Source organism: Mauremys mutica, chromosome 7, assembly GCF_020497125.1.
Source record: "Mauremys mutica isolate MM-2020 ecotype Southern chromosome 7, ASM2049712v1, whole genome shotgun sequence".
Lineage (NCBI taxonomy): Eukaryota > Metazoa > Chordata > Testudines > Geoemydidae > Mauremys > Mauremys mutica.
This window is the reverse complement of record NC_059078.1, coordinates 72,004,729-72,026,887: the sequence shown is the minus strand read 5'-3', so window position 1 is coordinate 72,026,887 and position 22,159 is coordinate 72,004,729. Positions and strand designations below refer to the sequence as shown.

At 46.9% G+C, this 22,159-nt stretch overlaps 1 protein-coding gene and 1 long non-coding RNA gene across 4 annotated transcripts in view; one reads left to right on the top strand and one right to left on the bottom strand.

The window, feature by feature from the left end:
• The window catches only part of LOC123373846, a 30,203-nt gene extending 13,256 nt beyond the window's left edge, over positions 1 to 16,947 (top strand). For all 3 annotated transcript variants that reach the window (XR_006580887.1, XR_006580886.1, XR_006580888.1), the window contains 2 exons: positions 8,771 to 8,878; positions 16,814 to 16,947. This is a non-coding gene — a long non-coding RNA (uncharacterized LOC123373846). The remainder of the gene's footprint in view (positions 1 to 8,770; positions 8,879 to 16,813) is intronic.
• Positions 8,730 to 16,941, bottom strand: LOC123373844 (pulmonary surfactant-associated protein A1-like). The gene is made up of 4 exons (XM_045023030.1): positions 16,766 to 16,941; positions 15,573 to 15,695; positions 10,406 to 10,483; positions 8,730 to 9,265 (listed from the first exon to the last, which is right to left on the bottom strand). The coding sequence occupies exons 1-4, from the start codon at positions 16,932 to 16,934 to the stop codon at positions 8,892 to 8,894; spliced, it is 744 nt and encodes a 247-aa protein (XP_044878965.1). The 5' UTR covers positions 16,935 to 16,941; the 3' UTR covers positions 8,730 to 8,891.
• Positions 16,948 to 22,159: the final 5,212 nt, after the last annotated feature.

Genomic DNA, 22,159 nt, shown 5'->3' with positions numbered 1-22,159 from the left:
GAGCCAAGGGCTGGAATGCCTAAGGAGATCGAATTTTTGACTTCTTGTTGGCCAATGTGGTGATTACAGAAGTTCACTTTTGTTACTGGCTTGGTATAATCTAATGATAGAGTAACCACCAGTTTGGGGCGAGGCTATCCTATTTCTCAGGGGCCTGTCCTCAATTTGACAGCCTCAGTGATGACCCACTGAGGCACAGTGACACTAACATGTCCTTCCTGGAAACAACACATCCAGCTTCATCCTGAGTTTCAAACATTACATGGCATCATTTGGAGTGCCAGGAAGCAGGGTGGTTTTTGAAGGCGTGGGCAAGTAAGTATGGGTACTAAACCAGCTGGCTGCCTTCATCAGAGCTATGTAAACTTAAGGGACAAATAAAGTTTCAGGGTTGGGTTTTAGTCTGGCATTTGCTGACACAAATCCTTCACCCTAGTTTGTGAGTTATATATGCATAGGCCAACTTAAAACAAAACCGTTTCGAAGTGAATTTAGTTGCTATAAAGAGAGTTTGCCTGAGTGTGCTGGAGATGAAATTCTCCACTTTATTCACTGAACAGATACAACCGGGTAAGCTGCGTGTCAAGGTTCTTCTTAGACATCCCTTGCCAATGTGCTTCAAGTTCCTGAACTGACAGGGCTAAACTCCAGGGCTGCCTATGGCCTGTCAGTTAAGAATGACACCAAAGATGCATGGGCACTTTCTGAGATTGAGACATGAGGTGGCATGTACATTGTATGAGGTGTATATATGTCTACTGAACACTAGACTTTGACGAGCAACTCATTTCTCTTTGCCAGTAAATAACCCTCATATATTGCAATGAATCTCTGTGACTACTGACCTGACCTGGATTGGGCCCAGCACCTGGGGGAAGCGCTGATTTGCATAACCAATATCTTGAGCCACATTGTCAACCAAATTAAAAAGAGAGATTACATTTACCCTAATCTTAAAAATACTGAAGCCTAAGTTTCTTCTCAGGTGGGGCAGACTCAGGAGTAACTCTGACTTCAATGCAGGTACATGAGTGTAAAACTAGTATAAGAAAGAGAACAATCTAGTAATTGCTGCCTATTCCCCTGCTGTCCAGGCCATCATTTCTCCAGCCTCTAAGGCCTGGTCTACACTACGTGTTTAAACCGGGTTAAGGAGCGTAAAACCAATTTAACGCCACACCCGTCCACACTAAGAGGCCCTTTATATCGATATAAAGGGCTCTTTAAACCGGTTTCTGTACTCCTCCCTAACGAGAGGAGTAGCGCTAGTATCGGTATTACCATATCGGATTAGGGTTAGTGTGGCCGCAGATCGACGGTATTGGCCTCCGGGTGGTATCCCACAGTGCACCACTGACCGCTCTGGACAGCAATCTGAACTCGGATGCAGTGGCCAGGTAGACAGGAAAAGCCCCGTGAACTTTTGAATATTTCCGGTTTGCCCAGTGTTGAGCTCCGATCAGCACGTGTGGTGATGCAGTTAAAAATCAAAATAAAGAAAGAGCTCCCGCATGGACCATGCGTACGTGATCGCTGTAAGGGCAGGCAAATCTGTTCTATCAGCGTTCCGTTACAGAAGACGAAATTCAAAATCATTTTTAAAAAATCTCCAGACAGACGCCATAGCAGGGACTCAGCTCACTGCTGCATGACAAGCGTAACGGAAAGCCAAAGAATCAAATGGACGCTCATGGCCTGGAGGACTCAAGCTATCCCACAGTTCTTGCAGTCTCCGAAAAGTATTTGCATTCTTGGCTGAGCTCCAAATGCTTCTAGGGTCAAACACAGTGTCCACGGTGGGTCAGGGCATAGCTCGGCAATTTACGCACCCCCCCACCCACCTCCAGAAGTGAAAGGGAAAACAATCCTCTCTTGACTCTTTTACATGTCACCCTATCTTTACTGAATGCTGCAGATAGACACGATGCTGCAGCACTCAACACCAACATCCTTGCTCCCCCCCTGCCATGGGTGGCTGATGGTGCAATAAGACTGATATCCATTGTCATCATCAGCCTATTGGCACATGGGGCAGTGCAAAAGGACTGGTAACCATGCCGACTAGCATCAGTTAGGTCGATCAAGGGTGCCTGCCCCTAATTTTTCCTGGTACATGGTGCAATATGGCTGGTAACCATCTTCATCATAGCAACAGGGGGCTGAGCTCCATCAGCCCCCACCCTTCATGTGTAAAGAGAAGATTCAGTTGCCCCTGGACTAGCAGTGGGATGCTGGGCTCCTCTCCTACACACTGCTTAATGTCCTGTCTGGACTATCATAGCAGCTGTAGGCTGCCTTCCACTCATTTCTCACTAACAAGTCACTGTGTCATCACACAAGTGGGGGGACAATGCTATGGTAGCCCAGGAAGCCTGGGGGAAGAATAGAATGGACAGGTGGGGTTGTTGCAGGAGCACCCCCTGTGAATAGCATACAGCTCATAATTTCTGCAGGATCTGACACAGAGCAGCTGTGCTCTCTGGTTCTATGATACAGTGGTTCTCTAGTACACTTGCTCATATTCTAGGCAGGACTGACTCTATTTCTAGATACCAAAAAGGAGGGATTGACTCAGGGAGTCATTCCCAATTTTGGCTTTTGCGCCCCTGGCTGATCTCAGCCAGGGGCACTTATGACAGCAGCAAATGGTGCAGTGCAAAAGGACTGGTAGCCACGATCATCTAATTACCAATTTATGGTATGGTAGATGGTGCAATATGGCTGGTAACCATCTCTGCTATCATGCAAAAGCATGCTGCTGTGTAGCGCTACTGAATCGCCTCTGTGAGCGGCATCTAGTACACATACGGTGACAGTCACAAAAGGCAAAACAGGCTCCATGATTGCCATGCTATGGCATCTGCCAGGGCAATCCAGGGAAAAAAGGCACGAAATGCTTGTCTGCCGTTGCTTTCCCAGCGGAAGGAGTGACTGACGACATTTACCCAGAACCACCCGCGACAATGATTTTTGCCCCATCAGGCACTGGGATCTCAACGTGGAAATTCCAAGGGGCGGGGGAGGCTGCGGGAACTATGGGATAGCTACGGAATAGCTACCCACAGTGCAATGCTCCAGAAATCGACGCTAGCCTCGGACTGTGGACGCACACCACTGATTTAATGTGTTTAGTGTGGCCGCACACACTCGATTTTATACAATCTGTTTTGCTAAACCGGTTTATGTAAATTCGGAATAATCCCGTAGTGTAGACGTACCCTAAGTGAGGAGCCAAGCAAGGCTCATGGCCATAGGCAGGGGAAATGATGGTCTTAAGTGCTAAAACATGGCCTGGAAAAGTGGTAGAGTAGGGAAGCCAAGAAAAAGCCATTATCCCCTACTACATGGTCCCCTGGTGGAACATCTGTATCCACCTGTTGACTCTTGGCCTATTCTTAAATTGTAAGTTCTTTGGGACAGGGCTGTTTTTTTGGTGCTGTGTGTGCATAATACCTAACATAGTAAGGTCCTGGTCCATAAGTGGGGCTCCTACTTGCTGTAGAGAAACAAATCATGATACCACCAATATTGCTGCAGTAGGGTTAACATAACAGTACAGTGATTGACAGCACTAGGACTGAAGTGTCAGTTCACAATCTGCCCTGAGTAGCTGCACTGCCCCAGGAGCTGATCTGAGAGGAAATTAGCACCTTGATTCCTGCACCCTGATTAAGTGCACAGGGCAAGCCATGGATCATGCCCATTGTATTTTTCTGCAGCCTAATAAGCAATACAGTGGCTTAATGGCACTGTTCTGATCACATGGAAACACAGTACTATGTAATATAAACAATGTCATTGGTACGGCAAGGGATACAAGTATTGCCAAAGAGAATCCACCAAACAATGGTGTGAGGAGTTACACAGGCACCAGTTTGTTCAACTAGAACTAGATCCTGGTTCAGCACTAGAACTCCAGGTTTAACCACCTGTGGTAGACTGGCTTCAGCACTAGCGAAGCCTTTGCCCCTCCCGCCATGGCTGTGTGTGAAGTAGCATTGCCTCCTGTCAATGGTTGCTCTGGTCCTGCTCTTCTCTTTGTGATTTGGTTCTCTGTCCCCGGCATGGTCTAGTGCCCCCCCTTTAAGGAGTGGGGCAGGGGAGGGGCATGAACAGAGAGTCACATCCAAGTCCAAGCCCTTGTGCCAAGTCTCTGGCCTTGACTCTGGGCCCAGTGTCGTCACACCCGTAGCTCTGCGCTCTGAATTGTGCTCATTCTTTCACATTCTTTCCCAGTGACTGGTAGGGGAACCCAGGTCGATCCTCTCCTCCATCGGATAGCTACCACCCTGGAATCCTTCCTACCATTAACCTTTCTTCAGGCCTTTTCCCAAGCCTCTTGTCTTCCTGGGAGCTTTATAACAAACTGCACCTCCCAGAGCTCTATCCAGGTCTTCCCTTGCACCAGGGGTGGCCACAGGCACTTGCTCCGGTCCTGTGTTATCAAGCCTTTGTGTTCCCTATGGATCGCTCCATAGCTATAACCCCAGTTCTCTGAGAGTGACTGCAGAGTTAGCCTCGCTCTCTCACTATAGCCCTTCACCCTTCAGGCTGAAATATCTCCCAGGCTTTATGCATAACTGCCTTCGTCTTTTCCATGGCCAGCTTCCGCCTGGCCCAGGCAGCCCCCACCACTGCTGGCCCCAGGCATCAGTTCCCCCAGCCACCTGAGCAAAGGAGGTTGGAAGCAGCTTTAACCTGAGGCATCAGCAGTGAGGAGTGAACCCTGCAGCTGCCTGCTCCATGGCACCAGCCAGAATAGCAGCTACTCTGCACTCCCAGTTCTGGCTTCCCACCTTGGGAGAAGGATGTTGGGGTGGCAGGGAGAGAAGGAGGGATGTGTGTGTGGGGGTGTGCTGCCCCAAGGACTACACTGCTCTTGCAATGCAGTTTGGGGGAGGCATTGCCCCCCCATGCACCTCAACTCTGTCCATGGGCTCAGGGCTTCTGCCCTATTGGGAGCACCGGGGCTTGGGTTTCAGCTGTGGGACCCCATGGCCCCCCTGAAAGGGTACATGGACCCCCAGGGGGCTGCAGATCCACTGTTGAGAACCGTTAACCTAAGGTATGGGATAGCCTGGGTCAAATCCCCAACTACCTATTCCTGTTAAGAAGCAGTTTGAAGGGGATCACTTAGTGCCAGGTGTGTGGGCTATATACCTGGTGTGTGTGTGTGTGGGGGGGGGGACTCCCTCAGGCCTGCCTGTGGAAGCTGTTCCACTTTATTCATAAACGCCTGTATGGCAGAGTGCTTTCAAGTGGGGTCTCTAACAGCCTGGGTGACTACCCTAACCACTGGAAACAAAAGGGTAATTTGCATGTTTTCTGGGGCCCCAATTAATGTTTAAGTAAAAGTGGAAGAGCCAGTGACAAGAGCACGCACCTAAGGTTGCAGCTCCCCTGTTCAAACCCTTTCATAACCGGCAGAAAAGGGAGTTGACCCAGGTTTGTCCATGTGGGGCCTCTACCCCCATATCATAGAGGGCTTCTCATCTTTGCTTTGGCCCAATTAAGAGGTAGTTAATGTGGAACAGCTTCAACAAGACTGACTGAGGGCACAACCCATCAGCATACCTTGTAGACTAGTACTTAGGCCATTCACCTGAGTGGTAAGAGACCACAGTTCAAATCCCCTTCCCTCAATCAAAGAGGCCATTTGAACCTGACTTTATTACCTGCTGGGTGAGCACTCAAACCCCTGGACTAGAGAAGGCCTCAGACTATGGCCCAATAATTATTGAATAATATTGGAATAGCTTTACCAATAGCTGTAGAATAGCCCACATCAGCTTGTGCCTTAGTTTAATGATTGGGGCACTCACCTGCGAGATGGCATACCCCTGTTCTAAGCCTGGCTGCCACTCACTGGGCGGGAGATTGAACCAGCATCGACCCCTGCGCCTGGTGAGTACCCTAACCACTGGGTAAAGGTGAGGCGGGAGCACTGCTTCTCCTCTCAAAACCCTCATCTGGGAGGAGACAGACTCCACAACCTCCAAACCCTTTTCCTCATCAGGGAAAGCGAAGAACCTGACCCATGCACTCCAGTGTCCGGAGTAAATACCCTACCCATTGAGCTAACGGGTCTGTCCCCTTCTCGACCATCTTTTGTGGTGATAGGCGGCTGCTGAGTCTACCAACCAGCTCTAGTCCCACAGGGAAGAAAGGCAGCACAATGCCTGTTTGCCCTGGGCTTGGGGCATAGGCATGAGATAGGTGTCTGGTGCCTACAGTGAAGTAGCAGTACATGTGCTCAGCTGCAGAAAAGTAGGTGCCTAGTCAATGTTTGGAGCAAAAACTTAGGTGCCAAGTGAGTTTATATGGTTGGGAAGCAGCCGAACAGGGTTTTTGTGGCTCACAGTGGTGCCTAAAACTGGAATGTAGGTACCTTTGTGGCTCTGGCTTTGTGTGCCTATGGTACATACTGAGCAGGCATAGTCTCAGTTCAGTCCCCAGCTCAGCACTGCATGCCTGCTGTACCTCTGACTAAAATGCTACTGGAGTTACCTGTGTAGTTTGCCCCATTGTTTAAAAAAAAAGAAAAAAGGGAAAGGGGAGGAGTTTTTTACCAAATGACTCCCCAAATTGTACCCCCCAACACTATTCTGCCTCTTCATTTAGCATACCATTGCTCAAGCCAATGTAGTTCTGCATTAGTGAGCAATTTAAAATTAAACACAACTCATTTTTCAGGAGGGGAAGGGCGTTCTATCTCTGGCGCCCCTGGACCATGACCCCAAATGCTACTCAAGGCCTTCTACTAGCATACAAATTTCCAAGCCAATCTGACTGGCTATGAACTTTAGAGCACTTTGAAAGTTTAAACAGCTATGTGACTGCAGCCTGCGTGTGGCTCTTTGCACCCATTGGCAGCCCATGCCTTGCTCACAGCAGCCCCACTTAGAAACAATGCTTGGATTATTGCCTTTTGGAGCTGGGTATTGGTCAGATTAGGTTAAAGATAGTGAGATAAATTCTATGTGAATCCTGCTTATTTCCTACCCCCAGCATTGAGCAAAAGAAAAGTGATTTCTTCCCGTCCCAAGAACAAGCATGAACCTCCAGCTGTGGTGTCTCATTAAAGTAACCACATGCAGTTAGTTATAAGCCTACTCCCATTGGTTTTGAGGATAAAGAGCAGATACATTCAGACGCAGTCACACTGCAACGCCGATATGACAGTCTAGCAGGTAGTTATGTCTCTGTCTGTTGATGGCTTTATAAATTAGGACCATTACTTTGAATTCATGGAATTGACAGACCTGACCTAACCAGAGAGTTAATGAAGAACCAAGCAGTAGCTGAATTAGTTAAGTCCTTGCTTGGTATCACTAGCAGGATTTGAAGGTACGTTACTGCAGTCCCACCCAAGGCAGCTTTTTCAGACTCAGCAGCCTGGGTCTCACTGGTATCTTTATTGTACTGTGATGGGAAGCAGGCACCTTTGGATAATGTGTGCTACAAATTGTTTGCTAGGAAGAACATACCATTGAGAAACTGCCACTGACAATGAACTCCTTCAGACAGTACCTGAAACATGCAAATGATCAGTCATATGTATGGCCTCATGCAACAGTTAGTATCTTCAAGTGTCCCCTGTAGCATGGAACATCTTGTTCCTAACATACTGGTGCTGCCTCCTGCTCCAGAAGCATGCAGTGTGCAGTGCAGTGTGGCTGTGTGAGTACCTGTGCAACAAGGAGATGCAAATGTCACAGGGAAGATTTGGTGTATTCTGATGCTTGCAGTTGTGACAGTGACGAGCATAGCAACAGAGTACTGTACTCATTAGTCACAGGTTCGGCAATGGAGTAGTAATGTTGCATCAGACATTCAGTAGCTCATAGTTCCATAACAGCACATAGTTACACTTTGTAATTCACATGATATATTCATTCAAGGCATTCTACAGCTCTCTACTCAGAGTCATTACTGTTATATAAGTAGTTTACATGTATTGTCATTGTATTCAGTGATAGTAAAGAGATAATTACAGGTGTACCATGTGGACTTTAGACTTGTGTCTTCGGTTTAGCCAATAATTTTTTTTCTATAATTAGGTGGCTGGGATCTTATTGTCTGCATATCTTCATAAAAATAGCAGATGGAAAAACTGTTCTCAAATCAGATAATGACAAAAAGTTTGATGTATTGTATGGTATAAACAAGCTCATACTTTTGTGTCACAACAGACAAAGGCAAAGTATGGGAAAATGCATAAAATAGTCTGGAGCAGAATATTTCCCAAACTTTCCAAACAGTAGAATTTTGAGTACATAGTTGCATCATTAATTGTATTTAGAAGCTTTCTGCCAATTTTGGTCAAAATTAAACTATGTTTCTATGAGTTGTGGCCCTTTGTGATTTTTATGACACTTTTGGATTTGGCTCAATAACATTTAAACATTACATGATGTAGGAAAAACTGCACCACTTCCAGCATCTATATCCATCCTGGTGATGATCCACATATGTGCCTAACTTGTGATAACAATAAAATTTTTCTTGTTCATTGGTTACCCCTTAGTGTCCCAAATGGGTCCAGGCTGGTAGACTAGGCTGACATATCATAACTGTAATTAAACATTGTAAATTCTGCTTCTAAATGAAACCAGCAGCCCAGTGGGGTTGATAGGAATCCTGTAAATTAGTCAGTGCTGTGCTTACAGATAGCTCTCCCTTTATGGTTAGCAGGTTAGCATTGCCTTAATGAACATCACAAAGGAAGATAGTGCATCATGACTTTATTGATTTTCATTTTCTCATACAGAATAATCACAGAAGTCACTAACTACAATGCTGAGAAAACAGATTCTTGTTTGTGGATGAAAGAAAGAATTCAAAGGACCCTACAGATGTCCGACATTTTGAAGGAAAGGTAGGAGCGAGGATTAGAATTCACAGATAGTGAGGCGGTTCTGGTTGCAACTTGTGCTATTCCAGGCACCGTCAGTGCACATCTCCATGCAGTTTTCTTCCCCTATGTCACTGGGCTCGCCTGCATGCAAGTTTGTATAATTTACGGCTGTTCCATCCAGGAAACTGAATTTACCTGGAATCGCACCTCTCTTAATGCCCAGATAGGCATATCTGTTAAATAACCTCACAATACTGAAAACAGCATCATTCTCCCCCTTGTTCCTGGGAGATGCAATGGAGCCGCCCGCCTGTTTGCATGCTTCCAGTGTGGTCTCAAAATCGACTTCTTGTCCATTGGTAGCAAACGTTTTTTTTCCAAATGTTATGTTCCCATCCAAAGCAAAGACTACACAAAGTAAAGCAAAAGCTCTTGTTAAACTTTTTTGAATCATTTTACACTCTCATGATTACTACTATAGTGGGACTCCCTCTTTCTGTATTCTTCTATAATAAAATAACTCTTCCGAATAAAATAAGGAACACAAATTGCAAACTTCATACAACTCTCTCTCCTTCCCCACCCCCAGATTAAAAAAACCCAGAGCATGGGCTATGTCATGCTAGCCTACCAAACACTGCCCTCTGCTGGACGGTTCATCAACGACATGCTAAATTGAGTAGGCTATTGCTCCTGTCTAGTGACTTCAGAACAAAAAGAATATAAACTCAAGAAGAGAGGAGAATGGAGGAGAGGAGTTGAAAAGGGAGAAAGAGAAGAGAAGGGGAGGAGAATTGATTAGAGATAATTATAAGACTAGAAGGGAATACGAGATGGGAAAGAGATGGAAAAGGAAGGAGAAATAGATGAAGATGATGGAGAAGTGGAGAGAGAGAAAAATTAAAATGAAAAGGAGACAAAGGGAATGTGGATGGTGGGGAAGAAATGAAGGAGAGAAGAGAAGAATTTTAAATAAAAAAAATCCACTTTGCTCCTTAGGCTCCTATCTTTTAAAGACTAGTGCACCTGCTTAACTTTGCATACACTGAGTAATGGGACTGACTTCATTAGGACTATTCACAGTGTATAAAGTTGAGCACATGCATAAATCTTTGCAGGCCTTAGTTAGATACAACACTTGTCACTTTTGTAGCCACAGATTAACTGTGATGGCCATCAGGGTCACTCACAGAACTCAGGTGACCCAGAGAGATACTCCTGAAAGCACTTCTGCACAGAAAGGGATTATGCAATAAGACACCTCTGCCTTGTTTGCATCAGTGTTTCAACCTATCACAGTTATCTGGGGCTGGTAGGAGGAACCCTAGTAACTAATTATATAGCCCGCAAAAGTTAACCTCTTTAACACAATACAGAATGTATTATTGCCCATCCCCAGAGATCCTTGTTTCTTTGTATAAAAAGAATGTAAAAATAAATGGAACAAGACTCCGACTATTTTTAAGGAGCTGGTATTTCATGGCTTATTTTTTCCACACTTGTTAATCAAGTTATGGGTGAGGCAAAAAGCAAAAGCAGACAGATTACCTCCTTCCAGTCTGGCAATTTGATTTTTGAATCCTTTGAGGGTTTCTTCTAATTCAGGATTATGAATAGCAGGTAGGCCTATGGACCAAAATAATAATAATAATAATTCCCTTAAGTTTAAGCATTAGGACCAGGCTTCACTGATAATGTGGAAATCACTGTGTAAAATTAATAGCAGTTTTCTAAAACACTTGTGACTGAGTTACATTTGTTTGATTTTCCTATATGAAAGAATTTGATCTCAGTGTGTTAAATGAAGGGCCTTTTCATATGCTAACCATCCTGATAATAAACAAGGCTCGTGGAAACTACTTCAAGAAGGAAACCATTTATGAAGAATTCAAATTGAGATCTTTCTGTTAATCTTTAATGCCCCACCAGTGCTTCACATCAGGCAAAAGAGGGTTTGGTAGGTGTACTGCTGTGCCTGGTTGATGCTAAGATAGTGTATGGGCTTCTTGAGATCACTGACAGCTGGTGCAAGATACAACATCTTTCAGGCTGTTTCAGTGCTTCCTGGTTACAGTACTGGGAAGCCGCAAAGGTAGATTAAAAGCTAGCTTTGTAGCACTCACTCCCTTCACCTCCAATCCCCCTCGACCTGGTTGGTCAGGAGAATCTGGGCTATAATCTGTAGTATTCTACTCTGTGGCTGCTAATGATAAAGGATGGCCTGCGCTCAGGGTATAGTCAGGGAAGTAGATTTTGCTGTGATGAGATAGTACTTGTGACTGGATAGCTGCTCTGGAAAGCCCGACCACATGGGGTGTTGGTGGTGGAGCAGAATCAAGTGTAACAGACTTGTAAAGTGGGTGTTGTGTCTCCTTGTAATTATAATGGAAGGTAGAAGCTTTAGTGCTGTTGGTCATGGATTCAAATCTTGTGGATAACCTTGCAGAAATGTAATCATCTCTTGTCAGCTTGTACAGTGCCAATTAGCTTAATTAAAATACTCTTAAATTTAAAGTACGACTGTACTCTGAATAGTGACTCTGTAATGATGGCTTTTTGGAGATTCAGGTGTATAGTCTTTCTGTATTAAACATATTCTTTTATAAAGAGAGAGACATTTTTGTTCTCACTTCCAGTGCTGCAAACCCAACGTAGTCTCAGACAGTCAAGCTGCACTCTTTCCTACTGGTACATCATCTCTAAGGTTATGCCTACCAGCAGCTGGGAGGGTGTGTCTCGGCGCAGGCGGGCAAACACGCACCAGCTCTGCTCAAGTAAGCATGCTAAAAATAGCAGTATGGCTGTGGTGGCATGGGCAGCAGCTTGGGCTAGCCACCTACGTTGTACCTAGGACCTCAGAGGCATAGGCGCCGACTTATATGGGGCTCTGGGGCTTTAGCCCCATGAATAAATCCCAAGCAGGGGCTCTGCCCCACCAATGTTTTTTCTCCCCTGCTTGGAGCGCCCCCCCGCCGCTGCCGCCGCCGCCGCCAGGGCTGCCCAGAGCCCTTTAAATCTCAGCCGCCGCCGGGAATCAGAGGGCTCTGGGCTGCCTGCTGCAGCGGGAAGCCCAGAGCCCTCTGATTCCCGGCGGCGGCTGGGATTTAAAAGGCTCTGGGCTCCCCGCGGTTGCAGGCAGCCCAGAGCCCTTTAAATCCCAGCAGCGGCTGAGATTTAAAAGGCTCTGGGCTCCCCGCGGTTGCAGGCAGCCCAGAGCCCTCTGATTCCCGGCGGCGGCTGGGATTTAAAAGGCTCTGGGCTGCCCGCCGCAGCAGACAGCCCAGAGCCCTCTGATTCCCGGCCGCGGCTGGGATTTAAAGGGCTCTGGGCTGCCTGCAAACGCGGGGAGCCCAGAGCCTTTTAAATACCAGCCGCAGCCGGGAATCAGAGGGCTCTGGGCTTCCCGCTGCGGCGGGGAGCCCAGAGCCCTTTAAATCCCCGCCGCGGCCGGGAATCAGAGGGCTGTGGGCTGCCTGCACCGGCGGGGAGCACAGAGCTTTTAAAATCCCAGCCGCGGCCGGGAATCAGAGGGCTCTGGGCTCCCCGCCGCAGCAGGCAGCCCAGAGCCCGCAGCTTCCCCGCCGCGGCGGGGCTTGAAAGGGCTCGGGGCTGCCTGCAACCACGGGGAGCCCAGAGCCTTTTAAATCCGAGCCGCGGCCGGGAATCAGAGGGCTCTGGGCTTCCCGCTGCAGCAGGCAGCCCAGAGCCCTCTGATTCCCGGCCGCGGCTGGGATTTAAAGGGCTCTGGGCTGCCTGCAACCGCGGGGAGCCCAGAGCCTTTTAAATCCGAGCCGCGGCCGGGAATCAGAGGGCTCTGGGCTCCCCGCCGCGGCGGGCAGCCCAGAGCCTTTTAAATCCCAGCCGCGGCCGGGAATCAGAGGGCTCTGGGCTTCCCGCTGCAGCAGGCAGCCCAGAGCCCTCTGATTCCCGCCCGCGGCTGGGATTTAAAGGGCTCTGGGCTGCCTGCAAACGCGGGGAGCCCAGAGCCTATTAAATCCGAGCCGCGGCCGGGAATCAGAGGGCTCTGGGCTCCCCGCCGCGGCGGGCAGCCCAGAGCCTTTTAAATCCCAGCCGCGGCCGGGAATCAGAGGGCTCTGGGCTGCCTGCTGCGGCGAGGAGCCCAGAGCCCTCTGATTCCCGGCCGCGGCTGGGATTTTAAAAGCTCTGTGCTCCCCGCGGGTGCAGGCAGCCCAGAGCCCTTTAAATCCCAGCCGCGGCTGAGATTTAAAGGGCTCTGGGCTCCCCGCCGCAGCGGGCAGCGCAGAGCCCTCTGATTCCCGGCTGCGGCTGGGATTTAAAAGGGTCTCAGCTCCCCCCGGTTGCAGGCAGCCCAGAGCCCTTTAAATCCCTGCCGCGGCTGAGTTTTTAAGGGCTGCGGGCTCCCCGCGGTTGCAGGCAGCCCAGAGCCCTTTAAATCCCAGCAGCGGCTGAGATTTAAAGGGTTCTGGGCTCCCCGCCGCAGCGGGCAGCCCAGAGCCCTCTGATTCCCGGCCCCGGCTGGGATTTAAAAGGCTCTGGGCTCCCTGCGGTTGCAGGCAGCCCAGAGTCCTCTGACTCCCAGCCGGGGCTGGGATTCAAAGGGCTCTGGGATCCCCGCGGCTGCCAGCAGCCCAGAGCCCTTTGAATCCCAGCCTCTGTCCGCTGATTGCCCCCTCCCCAGACCCCTGCCCCAACTGCCCCCCAGAACCTCCACCCCCTATCTAAGCCCCACTGGTCCTTGTTCCCCAATTACCCCCTCCCGAGACCCCTGCCCCTAACTGCCCCTTGGGACCTCAGCCCCTATCTAAGCCTCCCTTCTCCTTGTCCCCAACTGCCCCCTCCTGAGACCCCACCCAACTTCCCCCCCCCAGGACCGCACCCCCTACCTGTCCCCTGATAAACCTCTTAGACTCCCATGCCTATCCAATTGCTGCCTGTCCCCTGACTGCCCCTTCGAACCTCTGCCCCATCCAACTCCCCCTGCTCCTTGTCCCTTGACTGCCCCCCGGAACTCCCTACCTCTTCTCCAACCCCCAAACTGCTTACTGTGCCACTCAGACCAGCGTATCTGGCTCCATGCAGCTCCAGACAGTTGCTGCCATGCTCCCCCATGGAGCCCACAGCCCTCTCCCACCCCCAGCACCTGCCTTCCAGATTTGAACACCTCAAAATTCAGGAGTGCTCAAGCTCGGTTTGGGCAGCTTTTACTTCATTTCTCCCAAATCAGTTTCCCCTGCAAGGTGCCAACTGAAGGTGTTGGAGAACAGAGAGATCAGGTGGCCTCCTAATGCCTGGAAAAGAGACAAAGGCCGGAGGAGGGAGTGTCAGTGCCTGTGCGGACTTCTGGGAAGTGCACGGTGTGGAAGGGGATGCTGTGATGCTTTGGAACAACTCCATACAAAGCCAGTCAGGACTCTGGGGGAGCCTCCTCTCTCGGAGCATACTGTCTCCAGGGCAAGAAGCTTACACCTTCCTGGGTCTGACCTCGAAGCATTCAGCATGCCCTTCCACGTCATGCACTTTCCAAAGTGAGTCTGCCCAGGCTGGTCCTGGGGCAACCAGAGGTCGCTGCACCCCAACTCTGCAGTCAGATGTGACTCTCAGCCAGACAGTAAAACAGAAGGTTTATTAGATGACGGGAACACAGTTTAAACAGAGCTTGTTGGTACAGAAAACAGAACCCCTCTGTCAGGTCCATCTTGGGGGGTGGGGAGCCCAGAACCAAGTTCTGGGTCTCTCCCAATTTCCCCAGCCAGCTCCAAACTGACACTCCCTCCTCTGGCCTCTGTGTCTCTTCTGGACAAGGAGGCCACCTGATCTCTTTGTCCCCAACACCTTCAGTTGGCATCTTGCAGGGGAAACTGAGGCACCCACACAGTATTCAGAGAAAATATTAAGAACATTCCCACTTCATCACAACAGATGCAACAAAATATAATACCGTATATTGAAGTAGGCAAGTGCTGCTTCTGACTTTCCACTTTTAATTGACCCTTGTAATCTTGTGGCGCTGACGCGTTGTAGCTTCATTTTATATCGGCTTACAGGGCGGGAGCGGGGGGGCACCACCATTTTGGGCCCCACCAAAAATTATACAAACCTGCCGCCTATGCTCAGAGGGGGTCAGGTGTGGCTACTCGAGTTATTGTAAATATACCGTAAGTGTGAAGGTTCTGCAACTCCAGTTATGCCCGCAGTGGATATGTCGACACATTGTTTTAAAACCTACAGTAGCAAGTCTCAGAGCTCAGGTCTACAGACTCAGACTAGTGGGGATTATGTTACTGTGCTAAAAACAGCTGTGTAGATATTCAGGCTCAGGCTGGAGCTCAGGCTCTGAAACTCGCCCCTGCCCTGGGCTTCAGAGCCTGAGTCCAAATGTCTGTAGACCTGAGCTCTGAGCCTCATGGCTGCCGGTTTTGAAATGAACCCAGTGACACCAATGCAGTCCTAGCTCTCTCATTTTCAGCTGCATCGCTTCTGCAGCAATACCTGGAGTAAGCCACAGTAAGTTATCCTAGCCAGGAAAGCCAGCAGACACAACTGAATAGACACAGTGAGAAGATCAGCTGAGTAAGAAGATGCCATTTTTACACAGTCACTTTTCAGAGTAGAACTGAAAGTTAAACTCAGTTATGGCTATTTTTCTCTAGGTTGCTTTAGACAGAGACACAGGCACATACAGACAGACACCGCCACCCCCATAAGGTTAAATTAACAGATGGTTCTTTTTCACCTGGTTGTCCAGGCCGCCTTCGCTCTCCCTTCTCGCCTCGTTCACCCCTAGGCCCTTGGGGCCCATGAAGCCCATCTTTTCCAGGAGGGCCTCTCATGGAACTTGGTGGCCCTGAGGGACCTGCTGAAGGGAAATACATGAGTGAAAACTTGCCAAACTCCTTGCTGAGATTCCTCCCAAATGATGCATTTAAGTCAGAATAAACACTGCTGCTGACCTTCAAGGGAACAGATTACATTACATCAGCTCAATAGCTTTTCATTACCCGGCATGATTTAGGTGAAGGCTGGATGCATGTCAGAGGCAGAACATTTACTCCCTACAATGAAAGAGCAAATGCACTTTCAGTGCCTAGAAACCTGGCCCCTGCAGCATCCTTGGTGGTTGAGTTAGAGGAAGCTGCTCACTTGTCGTCTAGTCTGGAAGGAAGATCACACAGTGGCCAATAGAGCTAAGTGGTGAGGGAGCCTGGGAAAATTCTAAGAAAGGCAGTACCACTTATATGTTCCAACTCCCCAGAATGATCAGCTAGAGAGGACGCACACACACATTGGTGTTCAGTTCAAGAGTTCCTGGATTAGATGCAAAGTTGAACACCGAGGCCCCATGTGATTGGTTCTCACTTCCAGCTCTACAGACCAGGCTGGAAAGGCATCTAGAGTCTTTAACATTTAGTTACTTCTATAGTGAAATCATGATATTACAGAGCAACTTCACTTTGCCCAAGAAGTCCCACTGACATAAAGGCAAATAAGATTTGGCTCTGTAAATAGGAGTTCACTACATGCTGGAATTGTAGTATTCACATTACATGGAAAACAATTCCAGATTTTCATTCTTCTGTATGATATGCAGAGATTATGTGTAAAAGACAAAAAAGGGACTTTTAAATACTGAATGAGCTCAATATGTTTGGAACAACCCCTTCATCCCCAGCCTCCCTGTAGACACATTTTGACTCCTTCATAATCACATTAGCTGGTGGTCTTATAGCTAAGGCGGCAGAGTAACATTCTGAAAAACACCTAAGTACCAAGCAGCACTAACTTTCAATGAGACTTGGGCTTCTAAATGTCTGTCACTTTCAAAAACGGGACAGAAAGTGTAACAAAGTAGAATTTGTTTGATCATATACAAATAATGAAACACAGCAGAATATCTATTTATCTGGGGCTAGTAACAACTAAAATTACCTCGCAGTCCTGGGTCTGCTTTTAAACCAGGCTTTCCTTCTCTTGCAGGCAATTCGTTCAGTCCAGGTTTGCCAGGGATTCTCTGCATTCCTTCACGGTGGTCCCCAGCATGGCTGGTCACCAGCAAAAAGGCTATTGCTGTGACTACGTGAAACAATTGGGGCAACATTGTTCGAGGCCAGCTATAAAACAAAGAGTATTTACTACCCAGTGCTGAGTGCTTATTTTCAAAATTAAAAATGATTGAGGAGTGTGAATTCTTTATTTCAAATTAACATTTTCTGTTTGGGACTGAAATCTTTTTAGCTTAGTCTTTTTTCCCCCTGTGATACTAACATGATTAGTGTAGCTATAAAGCGGTTGGAGTTTGAATGATTATTACAGTACACCAAAATGAAACAATTAATTCTTTAATAAATATACTCATCTGTCTAGGGAGCAAAATTATTTTTTATAAAGCTTTTGATTAACTTATCTCATTTTTTCTTTTGTGACAAGTGTAACGCCAGTATTACTTATGCAGCAATAGGTAGGCATGTCCACTACAGTGAGAAAAAAACAATCAAGATTACTCTGGGTACACTGTCTTAGTTATTTATATCTTAAAAAGGAAAAGCAACCATTCAGACTTATTCTTCTTCTGCCTCTCTCTCTTCATTGTCACAAATTTAGCATTTTATAAACACTTCTGTATCGGTGGTGATTTCCTCAGTAAAAATAGACTGGAAATGTACAGAAATTCTGAAAAAGCACCTAAGATGGGAAGTTTAAATTGAGACTTTGTTATATATGAAATAGATTTATTTTGCTGTAATTTGTAAAGAAATTCAACTTACCTCTCAGCTCCAATATCAAATGCAAAAGGAGCATGATAAAGGTCCAATTTATAGGGCACGTAATTGGAGATACATTTTTGTGTCTATTGGAAATGTATCGTGTGTGTAATTGGATATACATTTGGCCAGCCACACAGACATTTGATAAGTTACCTTAAATGATTTTTGCTTTGATATTCTTTGTTTAAAGCCTTGCGCAAGAACATTTGAAAGGTTAACATGCACTGATGCTTTCCTATTCTGTTGAGCTAAGATATTACATTTTAATTGGGTAAAACAGTCTTGGAGCAGAAGAATAGATGATTGCAGAGATGTCTGTCATGAGTTGTTTGCAGGATATAACATTTCCATAGATCTTCTATTTACTCTAAGTATTAAATAATTACATCTTCATTGTGATTTTAAATGTCACAGAAGAAAAATAAGCGAGAACACAGATGACTTTTATTATATACATATTATTTTCTCATATACCATAGTGTAAAAGTGTTATATGCCCATGAGTGACTGGAGCTGACAGCTCATGAGTAAGCACAATCTAACACAATAGCAACAAAGCATACAAAACAGGACACACCATCTCCACCTGTGCCGTATTCAGAGAAACTCCCAGATAAGAATTTAGTTGATTCACTAAGGTATAAGTAGATGCACCACAGAATACTGTCAGGGGAATTCCATATCCCATTAAGAAGTACAGATATTAGGGGGATAATATCACCCATGAAACAGGAAGCCAGATTCTTATTTAGATTAAATTCCCTTTACACAGCTCTGGTAATGCACAGAGGCCTTAAAAGTGGTGGAAACATACTGGAAATGGAAGACCTCTTTATATTACCTTACATTTGTATGTCCCTGGTAAAAGTTGTTCCCTTCTAGTGGCTATTTAGTGATCTATATTAAATGAGCAAAGAGTCCTGTGGCACCTTATAGACTAACAGACATATTGGAGCATGAGCTTTCGTGGGTGAATACCCACTTCGTCGGATGCATGTAGTGGAAATTTCCAGAGGCAGGTATAAATATGCAATCCTGAGCTGATGGTGTCAGATCTGCAGATGAACTGAAGCTCAGCAGTTTCTCTTTGAAGTCTGGTCCTGAAGTTTTTTTGCTGCAGGATGGCTACCTTTAAATCTGCTATTGTGTGTCCAGGGAGATTGAAGTGTTCTCCTACAGGTTTTTGTATGTTGCCATTCCTAATATCTGATTTGTGTCCATTTATCCTTTTCCATAGGGACTGTCCAGTTTGGCCAATGTACATAGCAGAGGGGCATTGCTGGCATATATTACATTGGTGGATGTGCAGGTGAATGACCTGGTGATGGTGTGGCAGATCTGGTTAGGTCCTGTGATGGTGTCGCTGGTGTAGATATGTGGGCAGAGTTGGCATTGAGGTTTGTTGCATGGATTAGAATCTCAGGGTTGGAAGGGTCCTCAGGAGGTCATCTAGTCCAAATTGGTTCCTGACTTAGAGTTACTATGGTGCGGTGTGCAGTTACTGGTGAGACTATGCTTCAGGTTTGCAGGTTGTCTGTAGGCGAGGACTGGCCTGCCACCCAAGGCCTGTGAAAGTGTGGGATCATTGTCCAGGATGGGTTGTACATCCCTGATGATGCATTGGAGCGGTTTTAGCTGGGGACTGTATGTGATGGCCAGTGGAGTCCTGTTGGTTTCTTTCTTGGGTTTGTCTTGCAGCAGGAGACTTCTGGGTACACGTTTGGCTCTGCTGATCGGTTTCCTTATTTCCTCGTGCGGGTATTGTAGTTTTGAGAATGCTTGGTGAAGATTTTGTAGGGGTTGGTCTCTATCTGAGGGGTTGGAGCAGATGCGGTTGTACCTCAGTGCTTGGCTGAAGACAATGATCGTGTGGTGTGTCTGGGATGGAAGCTGGAGGCATGAAGGTAGGCATAGCGGTCCGTGGGTTTTTGGTATAGGTTGGTGTTAACATGACCATCACTTATTTGCACATTGGTGTCTAGGAAGTGGACCTCCCATGTAGATTGGTCCAGGCTGAGGTTGATGGTGAGGTGGAAGCTGTTGAAATCGTGGTGGAATTTTTCCAGCGTCTCCGTCCGATGGGTCCAGATGATGAAGATGTCATCAATGTAGCATAGGTAGAGAAGGGGCGTGAGCGGACGAGAGCTGAGGAAGCATTGTTCCAGGTCAGCCATAAAAATGTTGGCATATTGTGGGGCCCTGTGGGTGCCCATAGCGGTGCCACTGGTCTGGAGGTATATATTTTCATCAAATTTGAAATAATTGTGCGTGAGGATAAAGTCACAGAGCTCAGCAACCAGTTGTGCTATGGCATCATCAGGGATACTGTTCCTGACAGTTTGTATTCCATCTGTGTGTGGGATATTTGTGTAGAGAGCCTCTACATCCATGGTGGCTAGGATGGTGTTTTCTGGAAGGTTACCAATGCATTGTAGTTTTCTCAGGAAATCAGTGGTGTCACAGAGATAGCTGGGAGTGCTGGTGGCATAGGGTCTGAGTGGAGAGTCCACATATCCAGAAAGTCCTTCACAGTGAGTGCCAATGCCCGAGATGAATACCCACTTCATCAGATGCATCCTATCCCTAGCCCACCCAGCAAGTTGGGGGAGGGAAATTAATTAAACCTGAAATTTGGTAAGTTCTTGCTTTTGAGTGCTTGAGTTTAGAACCTTAACATACTTTGAAATAATCCTTTTGGATTAATTTCCTAATTAAAAAAACAAACACTGAAAAGTCAGAAATACCATCATTTGGAACTATATTGAACCTCCAGCTTGGGTCATCAGCAAGGTTTGGACCTTTACATCCCCAGCACAGAACTCTTTCTCTTGAGGTAACAAAGTGATAGTAGGCTTAGTTTGTGGATCAGACAGTAGAGGGAGAAGACACCTATACTGTGCCAGTGGGTTTCATACCTATTTGCTAGCAGAAAAGGAAAGTTAGAGCTGGTTGAAATTTTTCTGAGAGAAAAAAATTCCATCAGAAATGCTGCTTCAACAAAAGTGAAACCTTCCTGGGAACATCAATTTTCAATGAAAACTTCTTTGAAAATCTGATTTTTATAAGGTAGAAATGTTTTATTTCAACTTTATCATTTTGACTTTTCTGTTATATTACAATGTATAATATTAATTTAAGTCTAGACATTTTGATAAAGTCAAACCAAAATGTCACTTTGATTTTTTCCTAAATGAAATTTTGGAATTTTTGTTCCAATCAGAATGAAAAAACAAGCAAACTTTTGGAATTTCCTGTGGCATGGAAAATATGGTTTGTAACCAGCTGTAAGGAATGTAGAGAGTCAGGTCTCCTGGGTTTCATTCCAGGTTCTGAATGGGAAAACCTTCTACTAGTAATAGAATCATCTGCCCCATCCCTCCCACAAACCTGTTTGTCCCCCTCTCCTCCTCTGTGCTCCACTGCCCAAATCCTGCCTTATTCCTACACTGCTTCTATCCAGGCCCATTTAGGATGAGCACAGAGGCATCTGTACAGTTCTCTCTAACCCTTCTCCTCCCTTCCCCTCTCTCAAGGTCCTATGCCACTGCTCCTTCCCTTGAATCCTGTCTCCTACTGCTTCCCACCCCTATGTCTGGCTACTGTCCTGTTCCCACCCTTCACCCTTCCTGCAACCCCTTTTCCCCATGTCCTGCCTCCACTTCCTCAACACTCTGAAATCTAAGTCAGGCTGATTTCCCCCTCCTTCTTGCTCCCTGGGCAACTTCCTGGTACAAGTGCTGGAGGAACCGACTAGGAGTCGTGCTCTTCTTGACCTGCTGCTTACAAACTGGGAAGAATTGGTAGAGGAAGTAGAAGTTGATGGCAACCTAGGCAGCAGTGACAATGAGATGGTTGAGTTCAGGATCCTGACAAAAGGAAGAAAGGAGAGTAGCAAAATACGGACCCTGGACTTCAGAAAAGCAGACTTAGAATCTCTTAGGGAACTGAGGGGCAGGATCCCCTGGGAAGCTAATATGAGGGGGCAAGGAGTCCAGGAGAGCTGGCTGTATTTTAAAGAAGTCTTATTGAGGGCGCAGGAACAAACCATCCCGAAGTGCAGAAAGAATAGCAAATATGGCAGGCGACCAGCTTGGCTTAACAGTGAAATCTTTGGTGAGCTTAAACTCAAAAAGGAAGCTTACAAGAAGTGGAAATTTGGACAGATGCCTAGGGAAGAGTATAAAAATATTGCTCAAGCATGCAGGGGTGTAATCAGGAAAGCCAAGGCACAACTGGAGTTGCAGCTAGCAAGGGATGTGAAGGGTAACAAGAAGGGTTTCTATAGGTATGTTAGGAACAAGAGGAAGGCCAAGGAAAGTGTGGAACCCTTACTGAACGGGGGAGGCAACCTAGTGACAGATGATGTGGAAAAAGCTGAAGTACTCAATGCTTTTTTGCCTTGGTCTTCACAGAGAAAGTCAACTCCCAGACTGCTGCACTGGGCAACACAGTATGGGGCGGAGGTGAGCTGCCCTCCATGGTGAAAGAACAGGTTAAGGACTATTTAGAAAAGCTGGATGTGCACAAGTCCATGGGTCCAGATCTAATGCATCAGAGG

What these genes read in the sequence shown, in the direction of transcription:
- LOC123373844 (XM_045023030.1), bottom strand. Translation starts at nt 16,934, where the DNA reads ATGTTGCCCCAATTGTTTCACGTAGTCACAGCAATAGCCTTTTTGCTG. An exon ending in AAGGCGGCCTGGACAACCAG is followed by an intron (nt 10,484 to 15,572) that starts GTGAAAAAGAAC and finishes TTTGGTCCATAG; the next exon opens with GCCTACCTGCTATTCATAAT. An exon ending in AATTGCCAGACTGGAAGGAG is followed by an intron (nt 9,266 to 10,405) that starts GTAATCTGTCTG and finishes TACTTTGTGTAG; the next exon opens with TCTTTGCTTTGGATGGGAAC.